The sequence below is a fragment of the Coffea eugenioides genome, chromosome 3, assembly GCF_003713205.1.
Source record: "Coffea eugenioides isolate CCC68of chromosome 3, Ceug_1.0, whole genome shotgun sequence".
In the NCBI taxonomy this organism is placed as follows: Eukaryota; Viridiplantae; Streptophyta; class Magnoliopsida; order Gentianales; family Rubiaceae; genus Coffea; species Coffea eugenioides.
Genome location: NC_040037.1, coordinates 17,627,756 through 17,648,495, shown reverse-complemented (window position 1 = coordinate 17,648,495; position 20,740 = coordinate 17,627,756). Strand labels below are relative to the sequence as shown.

Here is a 20,740-nt window from a genome sequence, read left to right as displayed (position 1 = left end):
AGTTTTGTATAGTTGAATGAAATTGATTTTTTTTCTTTTTTGATAAATAAAGATGCATTAAAATAAAGTGAATTTTACGGAGTAATAGTTTTTTTTTTTTTGATAGAACACGGAGTAATAGTTAAGTACAGTGGTGACGTCGTTTAAATCTTGCAAAAGTAAGTTGAATGAAATTGATAAGAGACGGGTGCTATGGACTCGTGTGTTTGGATTGAGACTGGGGTGGTACGATAACTTTATGCAAACAAGTCTCAATCAAAACACATGAGTCCATACCACCCGCCTCTTATCAATTTCTTCTATCAATAAAAAAAAAAAGAACTAAAACTATTATTCCGTAGAATTCACTTTATTTTAATGCATCTTTATTTACCAAAAAAGAAAAAAAATCAATTTCATTCAACTACACAAAGCTCCTCTCTACTACTTTCTACTACCTCTGCTCTTTATACTTGCAAACTGCGGCAAAAATTTAGCAGCATCGATTTTGATGGCATCATTGACGAACTCGACTAAAATTTCATTACTTTCCACCAATTCGGAGGAATATCCTCCTCTCTGGAAAACTAAGTACAGCAAATTCTCCAACACTTGCCATATACTGATAGCAATCGTACTAAAAATCGATTTGCAAGTGTAATTAGTCCAGCAAATTCTTGTACTGCTAATGTTCCTTCCCTGGCTAGAAAGTACTTAGTTTTACTTCTCCACAAAGGCAGCATTGTGGTTGAATTATGAACACAAGAAAAGTTTCTTGTGCTGCATTTACGTTACATCTATTCTTTCTTTGTTTAGAAGCGAGCATGATTGACAGGTTATTCCAGAGAATGGATATTAGACTTGCTTACACTCAAAAGGATGAGCCTTTTCTTTCTCTCTCTCTCTTTTTCCACCATCATTTTCTGAAATAAATACATCAGTGTCTTAGCTCTGCTTTGAAGGGCATCTTTGAGTTGGGTTCCCATCCGCGTCACGATAGATTTGCAAGTCTGAATTTCATTTTAATCGTTACTTTCTTTGCTTTGCTTTTCTGAAGATTTGACACACAGGGAGAAGGTGGAAGCTCAGGGTTTAAGTTTTATCATTTTTAGGGTTTTGTTGGTCTCTATGCAGTGCTGACAAAATCACCCACTTAGTTTGTCCTGTGAGTAGTAGTTGACATGTTTCCTGTCTACTTCAACTGGAGAATCGAACGAAAGGATTAAAAGTATACATATCTATTAGTTGGAGAACCAAATATAAACACTTATTAGTTGGTTGGAGGACTAAAAGTGCACCAAATGAAAAGTTTTTTGAGGACCATTGGATCATCGAGGTCTTTTGCCCCCAAACAAAATGATATCCACATAACCTACAAGAAAGAAATGACAAAAGAAATCAGATGGGAAACTAAAATGACTAAAGACTATATCTAAGATTAATCTTAACTGACAAACTGACGTCCATATGTTGTTGCATGTACACTATTCAACCATTCCTACCTTTAGCCGTTGAAGCCAATTTATATGGCTCGATGGTAGAGCCACCACTGACCATACTCCCGGTTTATGCATTCGTCCAAAGATGAAGGCCTTCATCAGGTGCCATTGTTTGGCGTGACAACCACAATCAGAAGAATAACAACTGAAAGAAGTAATGAAGATCTAATCTTTTCTTCCACAAGATCAGTGAGTTCTGACGTTGGTTTTTCCTTGTCACCAGGTATAAATAACTCAAGCCATCATCAATCCAATTTTCTCAATCACAGCCATAATCTTTGGTTTGGTAAATCCCAGAATCCACTGCAAGATAAGGTTTGCTATGTCTGCTTCTTCACTAGATGCCTGCGTCTTTTGTTCTACACATGCATCGATAAACATTCTTGAAAATTGTCTAGGCACATAATAGATATGTATGAATATGATACAAAAAATACTGCTACAGTATATATGCCATTAAATTAAGCTATAAACTTCAATCTACAAAAGAACAGACCAAGAAAACATGGTCTGTCTTTTGTTTGCTAAGCTGTAATCTTCATATTGTTACTTTCGTTTGACATGGTAACTGCCTGAAAGAAGAGTCAGTTGAACTATTCGTGTTTCTTCATTTTTGTTCCTTGACAATCTTACTAGAGAATTGATAATTGGATCTTATAATCAGAAATGCAGAAGGTTCTATCTAGAAAATGAGGCTCAAACACAATCATCAATATAAAAAAAAAACTTCACGAAATTAACAGCTCGTTTGTCATTGTAAAGCCACAAGTGCATGCAAACATCAGCTAACATGTCTCTGTTCTTTGTCAGGCAATACAAGAAGTTCAAAAACGGTCTAGAAAGTTTTGTTTTAAGCAATGAACAAGTATGAATTATAAAACTTCATCCTAGAATTGTTTAAATTATCTAAAAGATTCCTAGTAGGATGAAATATTGCTAAGGTAAATGACTGTGTGTGATTTAACAGAGGAGGCAGGGGAATAAACGTATATGTTTTGAAAATTTTGTCAAATAAATTTGTTGCGTATAACCTGCAGAGATTGAGCCTCGGAGATCCTGAACTGCCCTGTTGTTCAAGATGGCGTGCCAAACAGCTTTGTCACAGGAGATTGAGACCACCGTGTTCTGCAATTTAAGTAGGCACCTTTTAGAGACATAACTGAAAGAACAATTAGTGTGGAAATGACTTTGGAAACTTTCAAATTATCAGCTGATATCTTTTGACAGTAAATACGATCTAGAACCATACATCAATTTTCTGAGTAGAAGAACAACAAAAAGGGCAGAAATGACCAAGTCATCAGCAGAATGAGATTTTAGACAAGGGCACAGACAACAACTACATGTGCATTGTTTCACCTGAACTGATGGCTCTCTTTGGAGCTTACTAAAAGCATCTTGGATTCTTTCATATCCAGGGGATTGCAGCATCCTTGAGTTGCTAGGCTAAACTATTGGTTGAAGCCAATGGAAGTTAGATTTAGCTTCACCATGCAGAAACCTGAGCAAAACAAAAGCATATGATCAATTAAATTTTAGAAGTCAGTAGATGCCTCTAAAGACTAACCATATGATCCAATTTATCTGGGGGTAAAACTCATTGACTGATAGACACAAACGTATTGCTTATGCTTTTTAGTGTTAACATGCATAAACCATCAAATGCTGCAGAAAAAAGGTCGTCCAATTAATTCTACCAGATTGCAGCAATGTATAATGCCAGGGCTGATAGAGAGAATTTCTATTACCTAAGTTATCAAAGAACCATAATAATTTCCTTTTTGTTTGATTTCAAGGACTTAGCCGATCAAAAAAATTGTTTGATTCAAGCACCTCAAGTATCAATTTGAAGACAGGAGGTAGGCAACACAGAAACAAACCAAACTTTTAAAAGCATTAGTATGTGGTATTTTTAATTTTCAGTAGAAAGTTTAAGCATAGATCTTAGCTCTTTAGGCAAGGATCACTCAGAAATGGTTTTTGAAAGAAGAAGAATAAATCGATGGAAAAAGGATCACTCAGTAGATTTCGATCGTAATCTCTTCCAAGCTTTTCATAAAAAAGGAGCGACAATGGTGCTCATGTTGTAGAAAACAAGTTTAAATTGAAAATACACTAAAGAAAAGCAATGATTGATAAATTTATATTCTAAATGATAAAGTCTCCACCACCATATTTTTTGATATGTTTATTTCTAATTCTTTCAATTAAATGATAACAAAATCATTTGTATGGTTTTAAAAAATAGAATAAAATAAAATAATGGAGATGAATTTTGGGCCAATTACCAAGCTGTAACTTTTTGCTCTTATATTTTTTTCAAGATAGATATATAGGATCAAAATATGTCTATTGATCATCAAGTTGAAACCTCTAAACTCTTTTGGGTATTATAGGTTTGCTAACCCAATAAAAATCTCGAAGCCAAGGCTGCTAGGTTCAATATTTTTAAATTCGGATTGGAGAGTATACTGGAAGAGCATCCAGTTCTCGATTCAATTGGTTCAATCAATTCAATTTCGATTCAGATTCAAAGGTTTAATCATTTGCCAATCCCGACCATTTGCCAAATAACCCACAAATAAATTAGCTACTTTTGTTTAGTTATTCCTCAACACCCCCTGTTTCAGCTTTATCATCCCTTGGTCGCTCGATTTTTCGTCCATTAGGGCTGTCATATTGGGACGCTACTCACTCAATTTTTTTTATTGAAAACCATGAAATATACGAAACGATTGAGCAGGAGAAAGAGAGAGAGAGAGAGCACAACATGTGAGAAATCGAATATTCAACTTCCATATTAGGGCTGGCTCTTTTTTTTTCCCCCTTTTTGGCTTAAAGATAAGAGGATTTGCTTGGTGCTTGGTTTTTCTTTTCTTTGTCACTATATGGTTTTGTGAGAGAAGATGAAACAGCTTGAGAGTGCAGCCGTGCTTATGATTTCTTCAAATTGGGAGTCTTGCCTTGATAAGACTTTCGTGGCTTTGAGTATTAGAATAAATTGGAAAGCAAGCTGTAGGTTGTTATTCTTTTTTGCCCATTTCATTTGCTAGACATTTTTGCTCCGGTCAGTCACCTTAGATCACAGAAAAATTGACCTGTGTATCTATTGACTAGAAATGAAATTCCAAGTATACGGTGTACTATTAACCACCAGCCTAGGGCTGATGACCACCACCAATGCATTAAAGCTTGGTGAAATGGGAGACAAGGGCCTCCCACTAATTTGCCACATTAAAGTGACTTTGTTTAAAAAATCCAGGCAGGTGCGTAGTGCACCCATCTGGTCCGGTAGTGGTTCAGTCTTCTCCGGATTACCCTTAGACTTCTTCAGGTCCACCCCCTCCCCCTTAGTATAGGATAATCTATCGTATCAACAAAAAAAAAAAAAAGGTATACGGTGTACTATTGTCCTAGATTCTTCTTCACAAAGAAAGAATCTATCAGTTTATTAATGTTTAATTTTCTAGTTGCATGCAAAAAGTAATGGAGTACAAGTGAAACAAATTGTCATCTGTGATTCAGGATGTGCCTTAACAGTTTCATAATCTAGGAGAACCAGAAGCATAACGTTAAGTTCTTTAAAGGTGATTGATACCTTTGGTAACAAGATTGGCATGAAGAAGTAAAGGTACTCTACTCTATGAAAGCAAAACATTGTGAAGCGTTGCTTCATATTTCTTAAACGTTGGTTATAGAAATGAAGAGAGATAGCTGAAGTAATTTCCTCTGAGGCCTAATCTTTAATTACCTCCAAGCAAAACCTCAATGCTCTGATACTGTACTGCAGATGCCCCTTGCGAAACATCTTTCCCTGCCATCCTTTCCTTGGCTTTGGATTCAGCTTCATTCATTTTTTTTCAACTAGTACACACTTATCTGTCTGCCAAATGCAATCTAAGGAGATAAATTGCTCCTTTATAGGATAATATTCCCTAAATACCTGCACAGTGCCCAAATAAGAAAAGAGGATGTTTCAAATGAATAGGCAAACTTTACTCGAAAAGGAAATAATCTCTTTAAGCTGAGGTCCATAAAACAGTAACTACTACTATAAACTGATGCAAAAGAATTCATTAGACTACAAAATCAGTGAAAACAACCTCAAAACCTTCTTCGGTTATTTTAATCGCCTGCTCCTTTTGAGATAGAGAAGAAACGGAGTTGTATACACAAACAACATCAAGGAGTATCTGCATGAAAGGAATGGCAAGCCAACTTAGTTAAATTAAATTGTCAAATCTAATAATTATGAAATCAAATCTCTATCACCGACATGATTACATGGATTACAAGTATATCATCCTCCAACTAGCTCAATCTATATGATTTCATCACTAAGCTCATTGAAGAAACAAACAGCACTTACTTGTTGAATCAAGACTCGAAGGCGTGCAAGCAGTGACAAAATTGTCAGTGAAAATCCCATGAAGAATGATTGAGAAAGCAGTTCAGATATATCTCTGTTAGTTGTCACGGAAAACAGATGAAAACTATATGACAGGACCATGCAAGACTGCACTAAAAAATCCTACGCAATAATACCAACCATCAGGAGGAATTTCCTACATGATTAACTGAACCATGAATGTCGAGAGTCAAGACAAAGAAAGCAAAATAATAAAGGATCCAATATTAATCTGCAACTATGAAGAAGAGTAAACTAGAGTAAGTAGTGATAATTCTACTCATATCCCATTTCTGATTACGATAGGATGCTTCTTTTATATGCCAGGAGATCTTAAGTCAGAGAAGTAGTTAAGTATAAGAATATAAAAAACAAAGTCAAAATTAGCTTGATTAAAGACAACCAACAGGAAACCACATAAATAGCGCAAAATGTTGCTCCACATTATTAGTTCACACACTTGAGATGTCACTTTGAAACTGGTACAAGCAGAAACCCTTCAAGACATTCAATTTCAAAAGATTAACATGAACCAATTGAAAAGAAAATAAAGGGTGTGAAATGAGTAGGGAATCTAGGATAAATGAACCCATTAATTTCCAGAAGTGAATCTTTAGTCAAGATCCTACATACAAAATCAAAAACTCAACCAAAGGATACACAGCTGCCTTCAACATTGGCTCAACCATCTGCAACAGAGATAGAGCACAATTGGGAAGATAGTTTCATGAATCAGAGCATACTGATCCCTTCTAATCATGTTTTCAACTAGAGGGAAAGTTTAGTACTTGTTGGATATAAATAGACCAAAAGGAAAGTAATCTATTAAAAGCCCCACAAGAAATTGAAAATGACCACATCTGCACTCTAGTTCTCCTACTGGTAGTTGTGGTGTAAGGTGAAGCTGCAGATATGCTTCCTTGGGAAAGAATAAAGATTCCAGCTAATTCTATTTCTCTTGTGGACAATGATACCAAAGAAGTAGATGGAGGAGGATGGTAAAGAAAGACAGCAACAATGATCTGTTAATAATTTGCTACTACAGGAAGATAACATATGAACAATGGAAGACACTGAAATCAACCAACTTCAATCCTCTAAGGTCCAAAGATTTTGATGGACACTGACTTAGACAGATTTGGACATCAAAACAATGAAAAATTTTGAAAAGCACAGATGTAAGATCATTGTTTATGCCATGCCTCGCCTTTTGATGTCACAAGTTCGACCGAGGCACGTAGACAACTGAAGGTAGAATAACAGTTTAAAGAAAACACAACTATGAACAACAAATCACAAACAAATGTACTACCTTTGATAGTAAACGTGCAACCTCAACAAGCCTTTCCAAAAAGTTATATTTACTTCCATCACACCTTCTCCATTTTAAACTGAACCCCAGTGTAAAACAGGATGCAAACAGAATTACAAATTGAAGCAATGAAAGGCCAAAAGTTTAGATATGTGCAATGCAACAGCAAGTAACAGTCTAATCACTGCTAATCATACATTAAATTGCATTCAACTTCCAATTTAACTTTTCAAAGCCTCCATATCAAATTACTAAGAATTCCAAATTCTGTATGCAGCTGACCCAAAAAAGCCTTCAATCTCTCCTCAACCACTTCAAATTCAGAACCCATTACCTTTAATAATGCTAATAACTACGCTTGCAGCTCATCCTGTTACCACAAGAGCAGTTTAACTCATATGTCATATCCACGACTTTCGCACACGATGCTGTTTCGGGCGGTGATTCTTAAAAGGGTGCAGTGGTGGCGAAAGCCAGAGGGGACTTTTTGGAGGTTGTTCCTGGAAACAGGGTTCATTCAGAACTTGTAAAAAAGTCACCAAAAATAAAGCGACAGGAAAACAGGATACCTAAAAAGTCGAGGGTGGCAGGTGTCTGAGGACGACAAGAACCCTAATAAACTCTGTAATTGAGGTACTTAGAGGGATGGAAACACCAATTTTCATATTGTTTGTGCTACAAAGTAAGGAGGATAACTATAAAATATAAATAGTGAGTTGCATTACACCGTATACTTGCAATTTCATTTCTAGTCAATAGTACACAGATACACAGGTCAATTGTTCTGTGATCTAAGGTGACAGGAGCAAAAATGTCTAGCAAATGAAATGGGCACAAAAGAGAAACAACCTACTGCCACTTTCCAATATATTCTAATATTCAAAGCCACAAAAATCTTATCAAGGCTAGAGCTGTTAAACGAACCGAACTGTTCGGTAGTTCGATTCGTTTCGACTCGTTCGTGTTCGTGAAAGGTTCGTTCGAAACCTTAAACGAATCGAGTTCGAACGAATTTTTTTATTCGATTAATAATCGAGTGAACACGAGCATGTTCGCGAGTTTTAACGAACATTCATGAACATTGACATAATTGCCATTTGACAAATTTTAGGGCTAATTTTATGGCTCGACTTTTATATGTGGAGGGCAAATTGCTTTGTTTTATTTATTGTTTTTATGTTAATGCTAGTTATATAGTTAATGAATAATATTATTTAGTCACTTAGTGCTTTAATTGTTTTTGAGGATGATTAATTATTTGTATTGCATATTTAAGGCTTAAAATAATTTGTATTCGAGCTTTTCGAGCATGTTCGCGAACGGCTCGTTTATGTTAAACGAGTCGAACACGAATTCGAACTCGAATATGAACTTTGCTTAATGAGCCAAACACGAACACAGGTTTGGAGTTCGAAAGTTAACGAACGAACACGAACGTTGTTCGAATTGCTTAACGAACAGAGCCCAAACATGAGATACTTGGTTCGATTCAGCTCGTTTACAGCTCTAATCAAGGCAATCCTAGAGTGAAAAAGTACTACAGAATGACTCCCAATTTGAAGAAATCATAAGCACGGCTGCACTCTCAAGCTGTTTCATCTTCTCTCACAAAACCATACATTGACAAAGAAAACAAAACATCAAGCAAATCATCTATCTTTAAGCAAAAAAGGAAAAAAATTAAAAAAAAAAGAGGGAATAACAGAAAAAATTATGAACGAAGCACCAGCAACTGATTGTATAGTTCAATTTCTAACTCCAAGGGATGATATGGAGGTTGAATATTCAATTTCTAACATGTTGTACTCTTTCTGCCGCTCAACCATTCCATATATTTCATGGTTTTCAATCAAAAAAATTGAGTGAGTGTCCCAATACAACAGCTCTAATGGACGAAAAATCGATCTTCCAAGGGACTGATAAAGCTGAAACACGGGGGTGTTGAGGAATAACAAAACAAAAGTAGCTAATGTATTTGTGGTTATTTGGCAAAATATTTATGTTATTGGTGAGAAATCATGGGATTGCCGCTTATGTATCCTCTTTTGTGAGGATGCGTTCTTGCAAGCATGTTTTTCCTCATTTGGGCGTTTGTTCAAATAGCTAACAGGCGTAGAGAAGAAATTAGTGTATTTCTTTTCAAACTTGTTCATAAATAATGCCCAATTTTTTTCACCAATCGAATCCCATAACTAATTTCAGTTCCAATCTTCAAACATCAACAAGGCTCAAGCATAGAACATCAAAAAAATATAATGACACTAATTAATGCATAGGGAACAAAGTAAAAATAAAACATTACAGGACTGCCCGAGCTCTACCTCCGGCAATGAAGCTTGATCCGACTGTTGGTGCTTTGATTTTCGTGAAAAGAAATTAAAAGCTCGTAGTCCATGTCTACCGTCTATGGGCGGAAGAGGCCGTAAAAGTGGTATGCACCGAGCGTATCCGGTGAACAGAGAGCTTAGAATTGCAGAGTGGTGTTTCCTTATTTGTGTGTCTCCACAACAACTCCCCCAAGTTCCTATTATTCTTCTATGACACCCTAAATATTGCAAGTCAATCATCCCCAATAAATATTAACAGTTCCATTCTAACACCCTAAAAATCAAAATCAACTAGGTACTTTCATATTATGAAGGGTACCTAACACAAAAACAAAACGTCTATAATTTCATTTGTTTTTCATTGATATTCTTAATTTACTAAATGCTCAAATTAATTTCATGCCTTTCAACTAATTCTTGATCACAAACATCTTTATGAATTACTAGTCTAAGTTAAACTTGAAGTTGCAAGAACCCTTCTGATAGAGATCAAGGAAATCCATCAAGTGCTCTAGAGAACGCCTTTCCCCTTTTGCAAGTCCTCTTCTCCGTGTTCTCCTGCTGCATGCATTCATTACTCCTCTGCTTTTATTTTCTGCATCCACAGCTCGCTGCTCTATCCTGCTACCTTTGTTTATGCTAAATCTTTGTTTTTTGCCCTTATTTATGCTGTGAGCTCTAAACTATATTTGTTATTGTCATGCTTAGTGTTAGCTTTGAATATTCAGTGTATAGTGTCTTCAAGTGATGTGCTTGCACATTTAACGAATAAGAAGATTCTTTGCAACCGAAAATTAAGAGGAAAACTGCTTCCTTATCAGTAGAAGAAAAAGAAGCTAAACAGAGGGGAGCTTATCAAAAGAGGAAAGCAAGGAAAGCTGCATCAACGCCTTCTATGAACCAACAGCAAAGTAAGAAGGGTATCTAATTCAGTTTTGCCGGAAATGAAAGCTGTAGTATGAATGTTTAGTGCTTCGCCTTTTTATTGATTTCTTGAGATTTCTGCTTAACTAGCTTAATGGTTGATTAAAGCTCTTTATGTGTAAATTCAGAGCAAACTTCTGTAAGAAATATATACAAATGGAGAAGAGCATAAATGTTTAGTATTTTGCCTTTATCTGAAGGTCTTGAGTTTACTGCTTCGCTGCCTTAATACTGGATTAAAAGAAATCTTTTGTGTCAATTCAAAACAAAATTTGTGAAAGATGCATACGAATGGAGAAGAGCTTCCAGTTATTGTGGAAAGTCCGCACCAATATTTAACTCAAAATTGTAATTTGCATTGTGCTAAACACGATGTAAATTATCAAAACCTTTTAATTCATATTCAAACTTTACCTGAACGTGGTTTTTATCTGAACCTTGGACTGCTATAGGTATACAACTTCCAATTTCGTCTGACCTGTGGCAGAACAATGACCACAATAACCAACAGCCTATTGCTATTAAACTGCTTCCACAACAGAGTGGAGACAAAGGGGCTAATATGCAACAATCTATTGCTATCAAATTAGTTGTGCAACAACATAGCAAAGGTAACTCTCTATGTAAAAGCAATGCTCAATCAGAAGGCAAGCTGAAGAAACATGTTTCTGTATTCTCGACATTTGAACAAGGTATGCCTGCACAAGTTCATTACTCTCTAAATTTTCTACGCCAAGTTGTTCCTTTTTTTTTTTTTTTGCTCTTCTATGTTTATGAATGCATTTTTTGATCTTATGTTCATATAGGTTCTTGCTCAAAAAAGACATCGATCTATAAATGTGGAAGAATCAGCGGACTAAACGTTTCAAGTATATCTTGTTATAATCATATCTATTAGTGTACATTTCATATAACAATTTCTATGCTTTCATCTGGTAGGTGATCCTCCTATCCGTGACAGTTGCTATATATTCTTGCATGAAACAGTTGATGATCTTGCAGGTTGAAGTCCTTTATCCTATTTTAGCAAATATTTGCTGAGTGTCGTTCAGTGATTGAACTTGATTTAGCCTCTTACAGTTTCTTATTTGCCTAATGAAGTATATCTATGACAGTATCCCCTCAGCCAGTGGAAGCCAATGTTTCTCATGCCATGAAAAATCCTCCAAAAGGTATGTATATCTAAAACATATCTGGAAATGTTGCAGAATCTGTATACTCTTTATCAGCAGGATTATTCTTTTTACCTCCTAACTAGCCAGATTATTGCTCTCTAGGCAAAAGCTCAAGCCAAAGGAGATCAGACGTCCGAGCAAAGAAGGCTTGCATGCAAAACAAAGGTCTCATTGTTTCTTTATCTTACATCAGATTACACTCTTCTTATTCTAATACAAAAAATATATAAGGAGCTATCCAAATGACTAAAAGTCATTTTCTGAATCTAATCAATTGATCTACCGATACACCACCTTTATAAATTGCTAACTATTATCTCTTTTTGTCATGCTTAATCTTCTTGTAGTAATATGCTTATTCTTTCGTGCTGGACATTGATGTCCTTATAAATGATAATATGTTGCATATGCATATTCTTCTGCCATACATCATTATGTTCACACCTCTGCCTTGTGTTTAAGCTGTAGGAATCCATAATGCCTAGATATGCCTTGCGCTTGAAATAACTGCGATATGTTTTATACTTGTTCCTGCTTAGCTGTTGTCTCTTAGTCTTGTGTTACTTTGAGAGTTCATGTTTTCTTCTATTGATTTCTGGTTACATATTTATAACTGCATTCTGTAATTCAATTTGGGCTTAAAGATACGGCATCCAGACTTTCTACAAGCTATGTAATCCTAAATTCTATCTTAACATGTGTCCAAACATCTGAGACGTTACCATGTCTACATCTTCCTTGCCAGCTACCACTACTTTACTTACACAAGCTTCTGAAGCCACTAGCCCTTCTGAGCCAATTTCTATCTATTACCACATACTTGCCAACCTTTCATCTTCTCCAGAGGCCTTAACAATAAAGAAGCAGCCCATCTCCAATCTCACTGATTTGCTTAGACAGGAAAATAAGGCAAAAAAACTTAATAACCTTCTGACACAACTTCAGCCCTTCTTTTCCTTGATCCCCAAAGCAAAAAGTCCAAAATTGTTCGTGGAATTCTTGATACGCTGGCCAAACTACCTGGCACATCTAATCTTCAGATTGCCCTATGCAAGAAAATTGTGCAATGGACGCGTAATGAGAACCAAAATTTCCTTTGTCTGTGCACTGAGGCAAAACTCGCAGCTCTTTTGATGGAGAACAAAGAGTATTCTGAAGCTTTGGCTCTCCTTTCTGGACCAATCAATGACGCGAGAAGATTAGATAACAAGTTGCTTCTTGGAGACATTCACTTGCTAGAAAGGAAGCTTCATTTCTCTTTCAAGAATCTACCTAAAGCCAAAGCTGCACTTACAGCTGCAAGAACAGGTACTATTTGATTCTTCTCAACGTGTTTTTTAGAAAGGGAGGGTAAGAGGAAAGATGAAAGGGAGATGAGAAAAAAAATGATTGATCATTGCTTGATGTTCATTTCACTTTATTGAACTTGCTTCAGGCTCTTATTATGTTTTCAGTTACACAGTTGCTCGAGTAGTTCTGTATTTCGCCAGGAGTGTCCAACTATTTCGCCGTGGTTGATCTCAAAAGGTTTCAAGGTTGAAAATGGCCTAACAAGAAAAGGAAGCTTGCACATTGAAAAGCATCCTGTTGAATAACTTATGCCTTGTAGACATTTCCTATCAGCTTAGCATTGAGTTGAGCTTATGCTTCATTTAGGATGCAGATAATGTGAAATCTAGAATTGATGGGGATTATTTATTTAAATAGCACAATATGCATAAAATAACAATTTTCAAGTTGTATCAGTCCAGTACAAGTGTAGCTTATACTTTTACAAATGTCCTTATAGTATGTTCAAGAAGCAGAGAATAATAAATATACTAATAGTAAATCTATATTACTAATACCCAGACAAATACATGCAACGGCTTCTACTGCGACTATTGTCCCCAAATAAGGCTTATAAGCCCAACATGTGGACACAAGCTTGACCTAGCTGGTCAGTTATTGCTTTCTTTTTTTCAGGGAGTTACACATAATTCTTGGAGTTTTATAGGGAGTTATTACTTTTTTAATGATCAATGTCTCTAGCATTATAATTGCTTTTTAGTAATCATCCTATGATTATTTATGGCAGTCACAATGAATCTTTAGCCCTTGACATCATTTAAGCTAACGGTATTAATTCCAGCTGTGTGTTTTGATCATTTAAGCTAACGGTTCCATGTGCATATTGTTTCTACCATATATAATTATGTTCACACCTCTGCCTTGTGCTCTCATTCTTTCGTGTTGAACATTGATGTCCTTTTAATAAATGATAAAATGTTCCATATGCACATATTTTTCTACCATATATGAGATTATGTTCACACCTCAGACTTGTGCTTAAGTTTCAGCAGGAACTGTAATGCCTAGACATGCCTTGCACTCAAAATAAATGGGATATGTTTTGTAGTTGTTCCTGCTTGGTTTTAGCTTTTGGAAGTCAAGGTGCAGCACTGCAGCACCTTGTGCCATATCTTTTGAATCAACTATACTGCTACATATGTAAACACCACGCTTTTTTCTTTCTTTTGAACCATCAGTACTGCACTACCTTCATCTTTTGTATCAGTGCATAGATGCTCTTTTGAACTAATATATATTACTTTTGCTTGAACACAATCTTTTTCATCATGCAAAATATAAAAAATATCACAATAACAAATACAACCTTACTAATAGGTCTAAAGTGCGTGGGAAGCAACCACCTCATTCTTATCAATGGAATGCACCAGCTCTTGAGCCAATAAGATATATTGTCGGCGTATCCCTTGCTTTAACAAAAGCTGACTGTTGTTCATCTGAAATCAAGAAAGGCAGCAACGGTTTAAGTCTGTTACACAAAATTTTAGTAAAAATCTTACGTAGAAATGTACAAAGACTTATAGGTTGAAAATCAGCAAATGATGCCACTGTATCCTTCTTGGGAATTAAAACAATAAGCGATAGGAACACCAGCCCAAAAATCATTAATAGCATCAACTAAATCAGAAGAATAATGTCCCACCAAAACCAACAGCCCAAATGGTTGTTGGCCACCACCAAAGATTTAAGTCTCGGTGGGATGGAAGATTAAGGTTCAAACCTTGTCTCCCATCACTTGTCATAATATGTAGTTTCCTTAAATCCATACGGGTGTTTAGTGGATCCGTTTGATCCGATGGTGATTCAGTTTCTGTCGATTTTTTCGTAGGTCTAGTTGGACCTCCCCTCTTAGATTAGACTAGAGTAGGAGTAGAAGTAAATATAGTATAGATGAGTGACGAATGACCAGAAAAAAAAAAAAAAAAAGAATGATGTCCCAGCATGCGTGAAGAATAAACCAGTGAAACCAAATCATCTGGCCTCGCAGCACTTTGACCATCCAGTTTGAAAATAGCTTCTTTTATTTCTTACACTGAAATTTTCTCTGAAGAAATAACCCGAGGAATACAATTAAGAAGTCTTTCTTGAGCCGCGCCATATCATGATTTTGAACATCTTGATTAAACAAATCTTGAAAGAAAGAAATTGTGACTTGACTAATTTGTCCTTCATCTTCTATCCACTTACCATCACTCTATCCAAACTCCAAAGCTTCCAAATGCGCACACCATACCTAACTCCAGTCCACGTTTATTTACCACCCACAGCCGGAAATTTGTGTTAATGAAGCAGCCGAGATAAATTTGTTAAAATCTGCTATTGCTTGTAAATCCTGAGGCGCATGGCCAGTATTCCTCCAAAGAGGATATAACATTAAAGTCCCCCCCCCCCAACTACCCACAGGCGATCGCCAATAGATGAAGTAATATCAGACAAACCAGCCTATAAGCAATGCCGTTCAGCTCGCGTACACTTTGCATAAACAAAGGTATCAAATGCAGCTTCACTCCAAGAATAAAAAATTCATCCATCTCCAAGCGGCCACTAGGGTTTAACAAAGGGACATCAGCTTGTTGAACTAAATTGGCATTCTTCGCCTGATTAACCTTCGAAATATAAAATTTCTGGATTCCATGTCGCCGTTCAGAAACCCTTATTTTGGGGCTTTGAAACCCTCATCTCTAGAAACTTTTTGTGACTAGAGGACTCATTATGGCCAGTACGCGAACAGAACTGACAAAAACTAGCATATTTTCAAATTCAACGAGTTGCCACAAGCTCCAATTATCATCACCAATCCAAATTCTTGTCTTTTGCTCCATCTTAATAGTGGGCAGCGGATTCCTAGTGTTCAAAATTCAAAATTAAAAGCAGCAAGAAGAACAGAGAGAGAAATAGTAAATGCTTATAGTAAGCATGAAAGAGATGATGATAGTGTATTATAAATGCTCCCTAAATTTCCTATGTTACAAAGAATTTGTTTTTTTCACCCTGACTAGACATCTCAAGAGTTGAATGATGGATAATCAAGGTTTAACAGGGAAAATGCCGGTTTTCATCCCCAAACTTTGGGGTAAGGACACATTTCGTCCCTCAACTTTTGGACACGACACATTTGATGTCTGAATTAATAATTTTTTACCAATATCATCCTCAAACGGCAATTTAGTCAATTTTTAACGGAACTGGTCACGTGAAAATCACATGACCGTTAAGTAAACTTAAATCACATTTTTAACAAAACATGCCAGTTTCCCATAAAGAGCTGGTATGTTATGGGCAATTTATTATTTTTTTTTAACTTTCACATATTTAATTTATATTAAATACAAAACATACTAGTTTTCCTTTGAGCGCTATTTAACCAATTTTTCCTATAAAGAGTTAGTATGTTTCCCATAAAGAGCTGGTACAAAACATACTACAAAACCTGCCAGTTTCCCATAAAAATCTGGTATGTTATGGGCAATTTATTATTTTTTTTTAACTTTCACATATTTAATTTATGTTAAATACAAAACATACTAGTTTTCCTTTGGGCACTATTTAACCAATTTTTCCTATAAAAAGCTGGTATGTTTCTCATAAAGAGTTGGTACAAAACATACTACAAAACCTGCCAGTTTCCCATAAAAAGCTGGTATGTTATGGGCAATTTACTAATTTTTTTTAATTTTCACATATTTAATTTATGTTAAATACAAAACATACTAGTTCAATGGGTAAAAATATGTTATGAATAACTCAAAATTTATACTTTTAATAGTTCAATGGGTAAAAATATGTTATGAATAATTGAAGGGCCAAATTTTTACTATTCAAATAGTTCAATGGCTGCTCAAATAATTTGCTCTTATATAAATAGTAAAAGTATGCAAAGTATATGTAATTTTTAAATTTTGAGGGGAGCTTTTTGTAGCTATTAAAAATCTCAAGGGATGTTTGTGAAAGTATCCCTTTTCATTTTTCATGATGATTATTTCTTTTCTTGCCTATTTTTCATTTTATCCTTATTTTTAGCTTTTTCCCCCCTTACGTACGGGACGCAAGTGTTTATTGATGGATGCTTAGTCAAAATTGCCAAAAGTTGACTGATTGCATGCAGGAAACTGGCAGGTTTTGTTAAAAATGTGATTTAAGTTTACTTAACGGTCATGTGATTTTCACATGACCAGTTCCGTTAAAAATTGGCTAAATTGCCGTTTGAGGATGACATTGGTCAAAAATTATTAATTCAGCCATCAAATGTGTCGTACCCAAAAGTTGAGGGACGAAATTTGTCCTTATCCCAGAGTTTGGGGATAACATATTGATTCTAGTTCCTGGTTGGGGTATTTTGTCTACATTTATTGATTCTACTTGGTTGGCTACCTGATTGAAAACTGAAACAACATTTTGATTTAGTTGTAGTCCAAATTTTGAACTACTATTGCTTGTTTTGTCAGTTTCTTGGGGACATTTGCTAATTTCAGTTGGTTAAGTTGTGTAAGACTGTCCATTGGAGATATTTGCTGAGATTTTGAGTGGAATTGGGTTTAATTGCTGCCATACGTGGGGATATTTTCTGATATTTATTGAGTTACTGCTGTTTGATTTAAATCCTCCCTGTGTATATACCAGTGGTACTGGTTGCATTGTTGCTTACAGTTTCTTGATCCTTAGTGCTTAAATTATTTTTCGAATCCTGAACTGTGGTTGCTGGAATTGCCAATTTCTGTGGTCAATTGCTAATTTTAGCAGGTTGAATTGGGTATTTAACTGTCCAATTGGAGACAGTTGTTACGGTTTTGGGTCCACTTGTGTCTAATTTGTATAATTTGTGTCGCGTTGTGGGTAATTTGCTGCGGCTGTTGGTTAAATTAAGAGGTGCCTGTTACGCTTAAATTTGCTTATTGAAGTGGTTACCTTTACTTGCCTTGCTCAGGAGCATTTTATCCTTTTGGTTTCCTTTACTAAGCTCTTTGGAACACTTGTTGCATTTTGGACTGTCTTGATTCTGAATTTGACTACGTTTGGACCATAGGTGCTCATTGATTGCCATTGCTTTAAGTGTTGGGGTATTTGTATGTCCTCTGGGTGGTTGAATTGTGCCTATTGTTCATTGGGTTGGTTTTAAACCAAAAAAATTGTTATTACTTTGAAATTCCTGTTTCCATTATCTGTTGGCAATTGTAGTCCCTTGTGATTAGAGTGACATCTAGAGATCATGGTAAGGCCAAGATCCGCTTCTAGGTTTAGGACACCTAGACACTCGCAGCCTCCTCCTACCCCAGGGGCTGACGAATGGCACCAGCTCCAGATGCGAGTTGAACGACTAGCAACTCGGATGACCCACATTGACGTCAACCTGCATCACATGTGCAGAATTTGGCAGCATTTATGCCCCATGCAGGCCTTGATCCTCAATTTTCACCTGAACCGCCCCTGTTTTGATGACTTCAGGGAAGTACCGTTGCCCCTCTCTTTTCTTCTGTTGTTACATTATCACATTGAGGGCAATGTGTGACTTAGGTGTGGGGGGGTCAGTTTGGGTGCTAGTATTTTTAGTTTTTAGGTTCTAGAGGTTTTTCCTTTGTTTTAGTTTGATATTTATCTCCTTTTTCGTTTATTTTCTTTTCTTTTTTCTAGTGGTCAGCTCTTCTATAACTACCAAGTTTTGATGCTGGATTGTTGCCTCTAATTCTGCTATTGCCAAGTTTTAGTAATAAAAGGATATCAAGTTGATGTGGTTGAGTTCAGGAATATCTCTTTGGTGAATAGCAATAATTGCTTAACTTTTCCAATTTTTGGTTAACTTTTCTAGGCATAGGGAATGATTGTTGGCATTTTTCATGTGAATTGGTCCAATTATTAATTTTAGTTCTCCATGTTTGGAAATTTGAGGCTGGCTGCTGTTATTTTTGTGATATTTTCTAGTTATTGTGGTATGTTATCATAAATAAGAGGTGACTGTACTCCACTAGTTGTTACTACTGAGTAACCGGGGATCTTCACCTAAAGTGTCGATTCTCGCGTCAAAAGGTAGTAGTTACTATGAGTGCGTGGTCCCGTAGCAATTAGAACTGAGTAACCGGGCTCCTCCATCTGTCAAATGTTGGAGTTCGCGTCAAAAGGCTCTAAGGGCTATAGGGTTTGTTTGGATTGTGTTTTATTTCTCCAATTTTATCTGCTTACATCATCATTACAATTTCCAATACACCTTTTTATCTTCCCAATTACCTTTTTATCTCACACACATCACATCACAAAAAATGCTACAGTAAAAATATTCCAAATAAAACACAATCCAAACAAACCCATAGACTAAGTCTTTTGTTATTCAAAAAAAAAAAAAAGGGAAAAAATAAAATAAAGATTGTGTTAGTATGTGAATAAGTCAGCTTGCCGGTTTGTGATCTTAATGTCGAGATTTTGGTTAATAGTTGGACCATTTGCTGATAAATGTGAGCAACCATTCCTTTTTCTTAGATTAGTTTGCTTTAAATTGGAGGAGTTGGTGGTTGAGAAGCTAACCGGAGTGATTTTTCTTGGATCTTAACTGTGATGCTTGATATATGTTTTTCTGGGTATCTTGGCAATATGATAGTTAGAGCAATAGCCATTGTCAAATTTTGGTGTTCAATTGCTGTTCTTATGCTTGAGGGCAAGCATGATTTAGGTGTGGGGGGAATTGATAGGGTGTTAATTGTTGGTTATTTTATTGTTAATTTTCCCCTTTATCCTTGCCAAATATTGTTTTAATTATTAATATTTATTTATATTTGGTATTGGACTCAATTTCAGGAAGTGAAACAGAAAACTACAAAAATGAGGGACTTTTTGGAGATAATTGGGATTTCAAACAACCGGGCCCACATGGTGCTACAAAGAGATTGCATTTCCTTTGCTGATTAGGAGATTGGAGTCCTACGGGCAATAGGAAACTAAAAGCAAGGAATTCGGTAGAGCCCCACTTTTGGTTTGATTCTCAATTCCAGCGAGGACCACAGGGATAAGAAGCTTTAGTCATTGTTGGCTTTAAAAAGGAGACAAACGTACAGAGAACTCTTATCAATCAATAGTTTTAGTTTAGGCTTTTAGCATAGTTTTAGATTTCTTTTCTTAGCTCTTTCGCATGGTTGTTCTCCATTAATGGAGGACTAACCTCTTAATTCTAGTCAAGGGGACAACTAAAGACTTGGTTCAACAATTACTGTGAGATCGAAATTATTTTAATCGCTTCCTCATTTATTGGTATTTATGTGTTTCCTGTTTTTAATTGTTTTAGTCCTTATGTATGATTGATTAGTGCGCAATAATTAATTATTCATATAGGCTATTTTGCTAAATAGAGGTAATTGAATCCGTAATTGTTCGTTATCTCTATCTTAGTAGCAACTGGCGTAATTGGGTTTATGTCAGGGGAACATACGATCTAGCTTAAACAAACCCTCGTAGCGTGTTTGTTAGTTAGGATTGGGTCTTTCTAATTATTAATGCAAACCAGAAATTAAATCCTACGGTCGTACCTAGGGTTGTTTTTGGGTTAGGGAAGTAGTTAACGGTCGTATCTTGACTATCGATAAATTAAGGAAGGGTTGGTTGTTTATCGCATGTATGACAACTATAACTGATCTATTAATAAATGTTGGAACTATTTTTGCATCAATGATCAGTGCATGAACCATTTCTGAAGTGTACCCTTGGCTAGAACTCTCCTAATTATTTCTTTTAATTAATTATTTTCTGCATTTAATTTGTTTAGTTGGCATTCGATACCAAAACCC

At 35.9% G+C, this 20,740-nt stretch overlaps 2 protein-coding genes and 1 long non-coding RNA gene across 3 annotated transcripts; 2 read left to right on the top strand and 1 right to left on the bottom strand.

The window, feature by feature from the left end:
- Positions 1 to 42: 42 nt before the first annotated feature.
- On the top strand, positions 43 to 2,889 carry LOC113764504. Its single transcript, XR_003467630.1, has 2 exons — positions 43 to 1,793; positions 2,516 to 2,889. It is a non-coding gene; the product is annotated as an uncharacterized LOC113764504 (long non-coding RNA).
- A 2,072-nt stretch (positions 2,890 to 4,961) lies between these two features.
- On the bottom strand, positions 4,962 to 7,268 carry LOC113767030. Its single transcript, XM_027311203.1, has 5 exons — positions 7,199 to 7,268; positions 6,547 to 6,575; positions 5,848 to 5,941; positions 5,582 to 5,671; positions 4,962 to 5,421 (listed from the first exon to the last, which is right to left on the bottom strand). Exons 2-5 carry the CDS (start codon positions 6,573 to 6,575, stop codon positions 5,329 to 5,331), a joined length of 306 nt encoding a protein of 101 aa, XP_027167004.1. The 5' UTR covers positions 7,199 to 7,268; the 3' UTR covers positions 4,962 to 5,328.
- Positions 7,269 to 11,372: 4,104 nt separating this feature from the next.
- On the top strand, positions 11,373 to 13,366 carry LOC113766836 (26S proteasome non-ATPase regulatory subunit 11 homolog). Its single transcript, XM_027310997.1, has 5 exons — positions 11,373 to 11,451; positions 11,565 to 11,621; positions 11,727 to 11,789; positions 12,370 to 12,932; positions 13,060 to 13,366. The coding sequence occupies exons 2-4, from the start codon at positions 11,603 to 11,605 to the stop codon at positions 12,756 to 12,758; spliced, it is 471 nt and encodes a 156-aa protein (XP_027166798.1). The 5' UTR covers positions 11,373 to 11,451; positions 11,565 to 11,602; the 3' UTR covers positions 12,759 to 12,932; positions 13,060 to 13,366.
- Positions 13,367 to 20,740: the final 7,374 nt, after the last annotated feature.